Source organism: Artibeus jamaicensis, unplaced genomic scaffold, assembly GCF_021234435.1.
Source record: "Artibeus jamaicensis isolate MK-2021 breed Jamaican fruit bat unplaced genomic scaffold, CSHL_Jam_final contig_759, whole genome shotgun sequence".
Taxonomy (NCBI): Eukaryota; Metazoa; Chordata; class Mammalia; order Chiroptera; family Phyllostomidae; genus Artibeus; species Artibeus jamaicensis.
In genome coordinates this window covers 704,278-717,469 of record NW_026521953.1, presented here as the reverse complement: position 1 = coordinate 717,469, position 13,192 = coordinate 704,278, and the positions used below count along the sequence as shown (strand labels likewise).

General features: G+C 45.9%; 1 protein-coding gene across 9 annotated transcripts in view; it reads right to left on the bottom strand.

Annotated features, from left to right (window-relative positions):
• Window positions 1-13,192, bottom strand: part of PPFIBP2 (PPFIA binding protein 2) — a 134,007-nt gene that overhangs the window by 55,564 nt on the left and 65,251 nt on the right. For all 9 annotated transcript variants that reach the window (XM_053672241.1, XM_053672240.1, XM_053672246.1 and 6 more), the window contains 2 exons: window positions 6,747-6,839; window positions 2,348-2,461 (listed from right to left, as the gene is read on the bottom strand). In XM_053672241.1, coding sequence (XP_053528216.1) covers window positions 2,348-2,461; window positions 6,747-6,839 — 207 coding nt within the window. The remainder of the gene's footprint in view (window positions 1-2,347; window positions 2,462-6,746; window positions 6,840-13,192) is intronic.

Here is a 13,192-nt window from a genome sequence, read left to right as displayed (position 1 = left end):
TAGAGGTGGCTAATAAGAGTTATCACACACCAAAAGATACCAAGCCAAGACCTCTACTTTTATGGTACAGGCAAACCACATCCCTGTTACCAAACACACAGCACAAAGGAAAGAAGGCTTAGGATATACAACACATGAAGGGTAACTAAGCTTGTCTTCTGTTTCAAAAGTCTAAAATCCAGTCCATGGAAGGACAAGACGGACTGCCCCGGGTGATGCTGGGAACCAGCGTGACTGCTGGGCACAGAGACTCTGACCAGGCTCAGAAGCAGCGCCACAGAGAGGGAGTGGGACAGTCCCAGAAGAGCAGCGGGAAGGGCGCTCAGACCAGTCGGGGCCGCAGTGCAGCCATTCTCTGACCGCCAGTCACGCGGCTACTTGCCAGGCACTGCCTTCCTGACGCATACACCTTCTGACAACGTCATGACATGTTCCCTTCCACATCCAAATGTTCCTTTTCTGTCTTTTCTTTTTTACAACACCCCATCATCTTCCTCTCTCATCCCCACCCCAAAACCACACCCTGCACAGCCTTAAAAACACAGTCCAGTGGGTGTTCCTACACTCCCATCACTCTTTGTGAAAAAGCTTTTCTGCTCTTTGATATTTTTCGATCAGCCGATTTTCTCTCCTGGGTTTTTAAAAGAAAGATTCAAAACTCTTAAAAATAAATACAAAAACAGAGAAAGACAACTCCTCTCGCTACTCAGATTTTCAGGGAGTAGCAAGAGAAATGCTGTGCAATTTAAACAGAAAATCAAATGGATTCAGGAATGTGTTAACTTACTCATCAGCAATGAAAAAATAAAAAACCAGTAACAGCCCCCAGCTTTTGGAGCTAGTTTTTATAAAGTCATCTGCATACAAACACTAACTTAAAAAAATGTTTTCAAACACAAACGAAGCTAACAGACATCTAGGAACTAGAAGATTTATCTTAAAACCAAAGGTCAGATTCAAAGCCCGGGTTCATTACAAAACAATTTTACTTTTATGTTGACTACAGCAATAAAAAACCGTCGGAGCCCTGGGGGAAAGAGGACAAGTGGCCATCCGATCAAAGCCCCTCGTTTGAAGGGATGGACTTCTGCTCTTTACGTAGTTAGTGAGCCCCTTCCACCTGCCTCTGCCATAGCAGGAGCGACAACGCACACACACACAGCTTCAGTCGTGGTTTATTTTTCAAAATAACTGAAAATGCCAGAAGGATGCACATTAAAAAACCACTAAATATATTAATAAATTTCATAGAATAAAATTTCTAATTACCTTCCCAAGAGATTCTGAAAAGACTTTTTAAAATTTTTATTTATTTATTCTCAGAGGGAAGGAAATGGAGGGGGAAAGAGAAGAACAGAAACATCGATGTGCAAGAGATACACTGATGGATCAGCTGCCTCTCAAACCCCCCCCCCAATTGGGGACCCTGCCTTCAACCCGGGCGTGTACCCTGCCTGGGAATCGAACCAGTGACATTTCAGTTCGCAGGCTGGCACTCAATCCACTGAGGCACACTGACCAGGGCCTGAAAAGACTTTTGATAAAAATTTAGTATCCTTCCTAAAAATGGTAGCTCTTCACTTATAACAGGTTAAAACTGTTCAAGAGTAGAAGAATCAATCAGTTATACTTTAGTTCAAAAAAATATTTGTAAGTGATAGTAAAGACAACTATACAGCAAAATTTAAAGTGGGCAAAGCACTATGATGTGAAGCATACAAAAATCTGAGGAATAACTGCACATCTGGTATGAATAGAGCTCTGCAAATTATGTGTATATATAACAAGGATCAAAAGAAAATGAGAAGTTATTTAAGAGATTTATTTATTTGACTAGCAGGAGAACAGTCCATTGTTTTTCACTTTAGCATGTATGAAATTACATTAAAATATTACTTCTGTAATACATTTCAGGAAAGAAGACTACACAGAACAAGAGGGGGGAGAATGAGTGGAAAGGGGGCACAAAATAAGCTCACCGGTGACTCTCTAAAGCCCCAAATGCCGCCTGCAGTCAAGCTGCAGTTCACGTGACGCTGTGCCCATGACACTGCCAGCAGAGAGCTCCTCCGCTGAGCCAGGCCTGGAGGAAGGACTGCTTGGGGATCTGTTTAACCAGCCCAACAGGTTATTCATGCAGGCCAGGCCCCTTCCCCACCCCCCACCCCACCCTTCAGCTTTCAATGTTCAGGCCGGTTTCACCTGCTAAATCAACACACTGCACTGAGCAGCCAATCCCAGCTCCAGGGAGGATGGGAAAGGAAGAGCTGTGACCCTGACACAGAATGGGGCTTTAACACATAAGCTCCCATAGAACCCAAGGGCCTTCAGCCCCAGCCGCCCTTACCTGTTGAAGCATCTCTTCAGCAGCATTGAGTTTCACCTGGTGTCCTTCGAGACACACTTCCAGGTCCCGAATCTTCTCTCCTTGGGCTTCCACTTGGTCTGTGAGGACACTCACCTGACAGGGGAAATAAAGCAATGGTGAAGTCGCAGGCCTGGCTCCCCACGGGGCAGATCCGGGAAGCCACACACCGCTGAAGGGTGGCAGGCGGGGGAGTGTCCCGGATGAAGGAAATGCCAGTCATTTTCTTACCTTGCCAGGGAGTCTCAGCCACTGCCTCAAATAACGTTGGTCACATTTCCTGCTCTTGACACATGCAAGAGAAAACACCCAGCAGCCACGAGAGCTGCCTCTGGGCTGAACTCTTGCTCTTACTCCTCTTCTAGAGCTCGCTCGGGCAGCCCCAACCTCAAGGCATATCTGGGCTGGTTTGCCAGGGCTTCCGCTGCCCCACGTGGAGGAGCAAGCCAAGCTGTGCGGAGACTAGCCAATGACCTCACCTCTCTCATAAGGGTGTGAGGCTGCTCACCTATCAGGTGAGTGTTCTGAAGCAATTAAGGAATGTGGGACGGAAAGGGCATGTATTAGCACTGACAAAACTTGGCTCCAGAAAGGTTTTTGTGCTTCACAGGCCAAAATGCGACTCTAAGTCATAAACATACACAAGCCACATTGCACACACAGTGGTGGGGGAAAAACACATTGAGAATATTTATTGGAATTAATTTAGAAAAATACATTTTTAATAAATTATTTAAATTATACCTGAAATATGCACTGAGAAAATTCTCATAGCCCACTCTATTAGCAAACTGCCTTGGGATCCTCTTCCCTTTTCTTTTTCTGAATTAAAAGTTACCTCAGAGCGGGAAGGTAAAGAAATTGAATAGGTGACCTCCCCAAAATAAAGAAGTCAGTCCCTGATAAACTGGGATCCTTTAGACTATTGGTTTTTCACCAATGGCTCAGTCATTGCCATTTACATATACAATAGATTATCATGTATGTGTTTTTGAAGATTTTATTTATTTACTTTTAGAGAGAAGGGAAGGGAGGGAGAAAGAGAGGGAGAGAAATCTATGTGTGGTTGCCCCTCACATGCCCCCTACTGGGGACCTGGCCCACAACTCAGGTATGTGCCCCACCTGGGAATTGAACCAGTGACCCTTTGGTTTGCAGGCTGGCTCTCAATCCACTGAGCTGCACCAGCTAGGGTATCCTGAATGATTTCTTAGGTCTATAAAGGAATAAGAGCTGGAGCATGAATGAGTTAATATGAATTCACTTATGAGTATTTAAATAAACTTTATGAATTATAAAGCTCCCCTTACAGAAGAACTACTCTAAATTAATATGGCTACATTAAGCTTTCCATTTGTATGTTCCCAAGTGATGAATGAATTATTGAAACATATTCCTCGAGTTGGGGCATGGTGTGCTAACATTTCAATTATAATCCCAAAACGGGCACCTTCTGTCAATTGGGCCAACGTTAAACACAAACCTTTGTTCGCTTTTTAATTTTTATTGCCCAGCACCATCAGCAGTCTGGCCTCTTCAACCACTAATGCTGCTTCCAAAAGGGTAGGATTCCAGGAGGCGGCCTCTGATCCCTGGGTTCCACAGCTTTAGTTTGGGAAGGATATGTTCTGGTTAATCTTATTATGAGGATTAACACCTATGGTCTGCCAGCTTGCCTTGGGCCTTCAGGGGCATGTACTGGTGGTACCCCAAGGCATAATAGGTGGTCTGTAGCATCCTATAGCTTATAGCTCAGCTGCAGGTAAGACTCGAGATACACTGGGTTGCAGGGTCCTTAGGAACCTGAATATTCACTCTAAGCATAATGAATGAAGAGATGTAGAAAATTTGAACAAGAAATAGAAAGATTGTAGAATGTGACCTTTATGTAATAAAAACAATTTTTTTGAGCCCTTACTACAGGCTAGGCATAATTTTAGACACTGGGGGAGATACAGAAGTGAAAAAAAAAAAAAAGAAAAAAGTAAAGCCTTGCCTTAGAACTTATATTCTAATGAAAATAGAAATGATTTTGGTTTTATTTGTTTTTAGCTAATCCTGGAAACAAAGTATTTTGTTCTGTGTGATTTCCCTTGTTCTTCTACAGGTAAACCCAGGAAAACATTCTGGGCCAACGGCTTCAATTAATTCAGTCAGGCTGAGCCGCCACGTGACTTAAGCAAGAGGCCTCACTATGCAGAGGGTTTGCCTCACTGACTCCACGGGGCCACTGCAAACAGGAGTGACCACTAACAGCAGCTCTGAAAGTCTGTCCCTAAGCTCCTGGCAGAATAGAAATCGCTAAGATCCACTTCTGACTTTTCTGATAAGCAGGTTCCTAATTGCATTGGAATTATTTAAATAAGGATTATTCAATAATTTGGAAGTTAAAAAACAAAACCATGAACATCAAAGAGATTATCAAATAGGACTTCTTTATTAAAATGTAATCCCCTACATAGGAATGTGTCATGTCAGCTCTGAAGGTTTCTGGTTCAAACATTTGCAATTTCATGGTGTTTGTTGCAAAACTGTAATCTGGACACTCTTTCATTAAACATCTCATTGGGATGGCGTTTCAAAGGACACATTCCCGTGCTCAAATGTGCTACCTAACCCGGCCCCTGCCACCTCTCCGATGGCAGTCCCCACCAGGCTTCCTTGCAGGTCTCCCACTCCAGCCACCTGGCCCCTTCCTGTCTACTGCTCAGGGCGTGTGCTGGACCCGCCACTGTGTTGGCCTGGCTTTTCCAGGCACCTGAGTGGCTCCCTCCCTAACTTCCTTCAGGTGTCCTCCTGTCAGGGGAGGTCTTCCCTAACAATTCTCACCCTGTTCTCCTTGTCTCCATAGTATTTATCACCGCCTGACACATTTTGTGTATTGGTTTACTGTGTGAGTAAACGACACACACAGACACGCACATACGCAAGTGGAAGCTCGAGAACAGGGACTGACTTAGTCTGTTTTCTTCACTGCTGTATCCCCAGAACCTAAAACACGTATCCGCCAAGTTGTCAGCACTCAAATATTTTTAATGAACAAAATCAATGATGTGAAGGAAAAAAAACAAACTAGGAAGCAAAACTGTATAACTGTATAATTGGTTTGAGCTTACTTATTTAAGATAGGGGTAGGACACTCTGGCTGGTGTGGCTCAGAGGACTGAGCACTGGACTGTGAACCAAAGAGTCATAGGTTCGACTCCAGGCAAAGGCATGTGCCTCGGTTGTGGGCCAGGTCTCCAGTAGGGGGCGAACAAGAGGCAACCACACATTGACGTTTCTCTCCCTCTCTTCCTATCTATAAATTAATTAATTAATTAACTGATTAATCTTAAAAAAGAAAAGGCAGGGGTAGGACAAGATAAAAAAGGCTGGGGAAAAAAGGCCAAAAGGCCAAAATGTTAAACTCTTTTTGATTTTCCAAAGTTTCCAAAATAATTATTTATTACTCTTGCATTCATAAATTGAAATAAACTGAATAAAAAAATAAGGTAAAATAAGAGAAAAAACCAAAAACATACTTCTGCCTCTTAACTCTACTGTTAAGCAGAGCTCCAGGGCTCTAGACTAAAGCCCGCAGTCTGGGGAAGGGGGTCCCAGAGCCCCACCCGCCCCGTCTTCCACTCACTTCTAGTCCTGCCCGCCACTCTTCAAGCTTTTTAAAAAGCTAGGTTGGGATATTAATCTTGTTATTCTCCCAATCATCAATGCATACCAGACCTTGATGCTTAATTCATGCAGTTGAGAGCTGACACAGCAAAGGGCCCTTGCCACAGCAATAGGCCTCTTGTAAGATTGCTCAACTTTATGGCCTACAAAGAAAAGCATGTTTTCAGAACGGAAAGTAATCCTTTGACTATCTTTCTCCATGAAACGTTGCAGAGTTCCTCTCTTCGAAGCCAGAGAGTCATCAAAGGTGTATTATCCCACGTTACCAGCTCGAGGCCTCCACGTGTAAGTATAGATCCACCTCCCGATTATCTGGGCTGATCAACATGCACCCTTAGGCCCATATCACTCATGGCTCTGTTTTATTAGTGACATGAGGACACAGCTTATTATCCTCACAAGACTCCTGGGCTTCTAGAAGACAAGGCTCCATTAATCAGCCTGGCCACGGAGCTTCCAGTGTGTAGAGATGGGTGCTTGGTAGTCCATGATAAATAAGTGAATACACTCAAAGTCCCCAAAGCCAAGCTCAGAGCTAAATTGTGCCCTCAGTTACTTTCTGCTTTGTTTTAGGAAAAGCCTTTCTAAAAACACACACTTTGAGAACAAGATAAATCCAACAGAGAAAATCCTTGTACGTCTCTCCCACTTAGGGCAGCTGTGGCATTGGAAGTAATAGATGTGCTGATTCCCACCAAAAAGGACCCACCTGTAATATGAGGGACTCCTTATCTCCTTCTAGACGTGCCAAGCGTTCCTGGTATGTTTCATTACTAGCAGCACTGTGGTGATTTACCTGGGACTAAAGAGAAGGAAAACAAAAAAGAATGTATTTAAAATGTGGGAAAAACATCTTACCAACTTCCATGTGCAGTGTACAATTTGTGAGGACAGTTTCACTGATTATATGTGCGAAACCACTCACCTAAACATGAAACCACAGGATTTTAAAACTACTACAAGAAGAACATGACCAGATGCTGTTGGTAAGTGGTGCTTTGAGAGTTGGCAAAACCACGCGCTAGATGACCTCACCCTTGGCCAGGAAGGCCTCAGCGGAGCTGCAGACCCAGTGGTGCTTGACTTGACTGGATGTGTTGGGTCTGGTTTAGCTGGAGGCGCAGCCTGCCAGAGGCACCAATAGCAATACGGTTCTACTCTTTGAGGAGACCAGAGCTCTCACCAAGGAACTACGTGGGGACAACTCCTGCCCAGACCTGGGGATCCCTTAACGCTCACGCAAGGGTTCTTCAGAGCCAACGCACACCTCACAGCACGGAGGTCCGTCCTGACCATCACAGTGAGCACAGAGGATAGGGGATGCCAATTTCAAGCCCCTTCATCTACTCACGCGTTCCTTCCAGAAGTGGCCAAGCCCATGGCCTGATAAGGTCTCTGGCAGTCAGGCTGGCACACTGCATTTCTATAGAGCTAGAGCTGAGAGAAGCAAGCTAAGACGAGACATCTTGAGAAGAACCCAAATAACCCAGAGGGATCTCACAGGGCTAAGCAGAGAGAAGACACAATAAATGAAAAGTAGCCAGAAACCATGGAAAACAGAGGAAAGGGGGAAGATTTGAAATGGCCTCGGAGAGGCAGACTCTTATAATAAAATGCCCTGAGCTAGAGGCAGGAGCTACAGTCATTTCCGGGTGTGTCTGACGTGGTTGTAGGCGGGGAAGGTAGATAGCTGCTAATGGAAGAGAGTTGGCCCAACGCCACCAAACACTCCCTTCCTCTATGCTGAATACAAGACCAAAACCAGAGGCCCACCATAGGCCATCCAGGGGCTTGACAGTCTGAAAAAGCTGACCTTACTGTTAAATGGGAAAGTGACCATCGCAAGACTCTGGGCTACTCCAGAGGAATCAATGCTCCAGTGTTCATGAGGAAGGTATCCTCTACCCCAAAGGAAAGTCATGATTACAAAAGAAGGGGTCAGAGAAGAACCTGGGCACAGGGGACCCAAGCTGTTCCCCTTCTCCTAAGCCCATTTCCCCACATTCCAACCTTCAGAATGGGCTTTCCGGACCCCCTCCATTAAGAAAGGGAACCTCCTTGCTTCCCTCGTCCCACCCCTTCCCCAAAGCACTGCCTAGGTGAGGGCAAGTGGCAGAGCCTGGCCTGGCCCTGAAACAGAAACAGGGACCATACATTCTGCACTGAAGTCACAAGTCTTGCTTGGGAGGAAGCCCTGGCTGGTTGTTGCAGACACAGTGGGAGGGGAAGACCAGGGGACATTTCCTAGGGCGGCTGTGCCAGGCACAAGCTAGACAGGACCCAAGGCCACTGCCGCACCACTGCCTTTCACCAGCCTCTCTGCAGTCTGCATCTGGTTCATTGTTATAGAAGCTCTTTCACACCACAGACAAAGGGCCTTAACAATCACAACTGGCTTCTTTGTGTTGATAGCAGTTTATTATTGTTACATTACTTAATATTCCGGTCCTTGCATGATCAAATTCCCTGACTAGTATTTAAGGATATAATTATAAGCTACATTTTCTCACAATCTTACAAGAAAAGAGAGAAAAATAATTTTTAACAGCAGGTTAAATGCTTCTGTCAAAGAACTCACACAGTAATGATTTTCAGGGGTGGAGGAAACAGACTGAGGTTTCCGTGCCCTCTTGCATCTCGGTTGAAGAATGAATGCCTCCGTGGAAAACACTCCCTCTCTCACATCACAACACTGACCCAGGGCGGGGAGTTTCTCATATGTACACTGTCAATAACTCGGAAACTTCAGTCAACATTACTGAAGCTAAACCACCCTTTCCTCTATCAAAACTTTGCTCTCAAGAGGATGGGTAAAATCTCGAATGCAAGGAATCCAGCCTCTAACACACAGGTCGGCTGAAGGCAAACATAAAACATAGCCCAGAACTATCAGATCAAGGTTTTCCCCAGGCCTTAAGAGTGATGTTGCTGAGTCCTCAGGAACAGACAACACAGGGCCTTGACACTTACATATTATGGGTCTGTTTCTAGAAACTCAAAATGCTACCACCACTAGGACAAGGCAGTCAACAGTGTAAGGCGGGGCTATTTTCTAAGCCATCTGGAAAGGAGAGGCTTCAAGTTGCTGTAGCAGCTGCAGGATGTTCTCTGGTTGGGGGTCAGGGAGTTGACTGTGATAGTGAACCAGCCTTGGTGGTTAGGAGAGCAATGAGAGGATGAGGAGTGGACTGTGTCATCCCAGGAAGGACAGGACTGACCAACACGATCCCAGCATGGGCAGAGCCTCTACGTAAAGGGCAGTTTGGGCTACACAAGGACATGAGCCTAATCAAAACTGAGTCCAGCCCCCACCCTTCCCACGGGGGAGTATAAAAAGTTTATTCTTAGTGAGTTCCTCATGTACTGAGGGCTGGGTACTAGCAGACTCAAGAAATACAGTGTGTTTCCATATCTTGGGAACCACTGCATTTTAATTAGATTATCAGAGGATGCCTAAGGCCCCCAGAAGAAGCCTTACCATTAGTTGCAGAGAAGCTCAGACAAGTCCATTTTTCCTTTGAAGAAAGGGAATGGAGAAGACCGATACAGACAGAATGCTCTAAGCCCTTCTTTAATGAAATCTATTGTCCGTCTGTCCAGAATGGGCTGGGGTCATCACCTCAACTAGGACCACATGGAGGAAGTGAAGACTGTCGTCTTTTCAGATATGAACCTCACCTCCCAATCACCTGCTCCAAGCTTGACAGGTTGGAATCCTTCCTCTGAATTTTTATACTTGGGATCAGAAAGTGGCAGTGGTGGAGCTAGAAGTCTCTGAGGTTGTCAGTGGCCACGTCCCCTTCCCTGTGGAGGAAGCAGGTTCGCAGAAGCAGTCTGCTATGAAGCCAACATGCACAGAAGTGAAGGAAAGCCAAGGTAAGACAGAGGGTGGCGGCGTTCTCACCCCTGGCTCGTGCTGTCTAAAGGCAGAGATGGCCCTGCCCTCCCTGTGAGTCCCTTCTTGCCCTGTACTGGTTCAAACTAAATTTCTATTACTTGCAACCAAAAGTGCAGGTCGATGTATTTATCTCAAAGGGTGACTGATCAATCAACTTACTGAAATTTACTCCTTTGGAAACAGACTTACAAGAAAGAATTCCTACTATTGGGATATAGTAACAAATGACAAAGGAATTCTGCCTACTGTAGCTTGATTTGCTTGAACTGGCAATTTTAAAGATGGCACCAGTTCTGAGCCAACTATTATTAAAACCAGGATAACTATCAAGGGCTAATGGGGACCTACATTGTGACACAGGGTGTGTCCATGTGGGGTACGGGACAAAACAGGCACCCAGACTCCTTCGTGTGTGGAACGGATGGCTTCCTACCCACTTCGTGTGTGGAACTGTTGGCCTCCATTCTTACTTCCTGTGGGAAATGACGAAGTCAGACAGGGAATGACACCAGATTCAACAGGCCCATGGGTGTCAATTGTGGGGGAGGGTTGGGGGTTAAGTCTTCTCTGCAGAACAAGAGCAGAAAGAAATGGCTCTAACTATGTGTAATCTCAGGTAGGTCACCCTGACTCAGGTGCCCTATCCTTTAAATACAGAAAATTTTACCTCACAGAGCCACAGAGAGGGTCCCTTAGGTCATTACACACAAAACACGTAGGGATAACAGTGCAGAATGCTCTCTGTAGCAGGATACTCTAATATTTCCTGTGTGATATAAACAGTTTCTGAGTGACAGTGGAAATACGAAAATCATTTAAATGGCTTCTAAGTAGCATTAGAAGCAGTTTATCCCTTGTGCTGACAGTTTTAATTAACTCTTTCTGAGTGAGAGAGCAAAAAGAGGCTACATTTCTGATTGGACACCTAAGAAGTAACTGTAAAGATCTGCACAAACAACCCAAAGGAAACCACCAAAGTAGCTCCGGGCTGGAAAAAACAAAACTCAGCCTCAGTGACAACACTGGGCCCCGTCGGCCAGGAACGCTGAGACCGCCTGCAGCGCAGACGGCCGGGGACGGCCGGGGACGTGTTCACTCCTCCACTGTCCCAGAAAAGATGCCTGTGCTTTGAGTCATATCTACATGGCCACAATTTCCCCTTTATAAGCATTTTACTACATACTATAAATATTGCACATGTTTGTAATGAGCCACATTGAGGATATCAATAGCTAGTAACGAACAATCATAAAACTTGCATTATTACTTGTTACAATCCAGAAGTCGGGTCACACTTAGGTGAAACATGAGCCTTCCAGCCAAGTGACCCCCCACAGCCTCCTCAGAGCCATCCCCCTCTGCCTCTCGTGGCTGGTCAGATTCCACGATGCTTGCTCACTCCTGGCTGGCCCCTCCATGGAGCATGGCCAGGGGAGAGCCATCTTAGATCTCTGCAGAGTTCTGGATGGCATGTTGTTTGCTGCCATGGCCAGGGGCCACGCAGAATCCCCAGGCACACGACCTGCCTCTGCTGGAGAGCTTGGCCTCCACGCGTGCTCGGGTACACTCCGGGGTTGAGGGTGAGGGCATCCTGCAGCATTCCCGGCCGGCACGTTCCAGGAGGCCAGCTGTCAGCAGTGCACTTCACTGAATGTGGGGAAAGAGCTGGTTGAAGAACAGTCAAGTGGGGCAGACCAGGGGTCACACGAGGGTGTCCTTTGGTATGCAAGCATGGAGTGTGGGAAAACCCTCAGGCCGCCAGCTCCCCTGGTGCGACAGCTCTAACCATCCTGCATCTTCCTTATTCAGAGCCATGGCTGCTTCTCGTCACTCCTGCCTTGGGGTCCTCAAAAACACAGCTGCCTCCTTTTTCTGGTCTCAAAGCCTGCAGCCTCCATCAGGTAAAGAGTCACTTCCTTCAGTGCTTCTAATAAGATACAGATTCCAGTCCTGTCAGGATCCCGGACACTCAGATCATTTTATATGATGGCTCCTTGCCTGAAAATACACTGAGATTTGAACACGGCACACTGGGTGAGCCTTGGCCCTGGATAAGCCTTGGATGGTTCTCCCTTCAAGAGGATGGGTACAGTTACACATCAAGTTCGGAAGCATCATTCCCATGCCAAGCTTTTTTGGAAACTTGAAAAATGTAATGCTTTGAAACTAAGGTGACCACAAAGATAAAAGACTGAAAATAAGTGGATCACAGCAGCTACAGTCAGTTCCCATTACGTGGCTCAGGTTACTCATCACAAAGGGAACCAAGCAGCGTGAGTGTAGGCAGGTGCTTGTAAATAGGAAAACCTCCCCTAGACTCTCTGGTTAAGGATTTAAGGGCTACTTAGCAGTTGTTAGAAAACCAACAGTTCCCAGGACCAGTTCCACTTTTTCTAGGCAGGGAATAGTCAAGCCAATCTACTACTATCTTTGACACAGTTAAAAAAGTTTCTTCCAAATGTAGTGTGAGTGACGTGCAATCAGACCTTTAGCTACCAGGAGTCCAACAAGAGATGTCCCCTCACCTTCTACGCCCTCTGTCTCTTGGTTTCAGTTATGTGTAAGTGGAGACAAAGTGTTGCTGGTGGGACTGTCAGTGTCAAATGACCTGAATGCCCACCTTCACGGAACAGCAAAGCAAAGTTCATAAATCAAATTAGCTTGGCTGACCCATGTTCGCACAACTGTTTTATTCGTTTATGTACTCAATGACTCAAATATTCCTGAACACCTACAAGGGGGCACACTCAGTGCTGAACAAATGCTTCCACCCCTGCCATCAGAAAGCTTTAAAGTCTTACAAGGAGGTGTGAAAAGCACTGCCACAGAGTTGTACATAAGCTAGCAGCAGAGGCGTAAGGGAGGGGTAAATCGATTACACCTTCAAAGGACAGGAGAGGCTTTATAGTGGAGTCATCGCTTGAATGATTAACTCCTAAAAGCTAAGGAGTCACTTTCCCAGGGGAATGGGAGAGGAGCATCTTGGAGTCTTCCCAATACAGACAGGCTCTCCGTGAAGCTACAATAGTCACTACCCTTCAGACATTCCAGTTTCCAGAACTCACAGAGAACAAAGGACAACTTGAGGGCAGTCTGTCTCTAATTCTCCAACCAAGCAGTGGCTGTGATGCACATGAAGGCTCCTGACTGACCATCCTGGGCCAATCTGGAGCGAGAAATGCATTCGATTTACCAAGATCTTTTTTCCAAGATCACAGCCTTGGATAAGCTTAGCTCCTGCTGCAGTTTCTTAATCA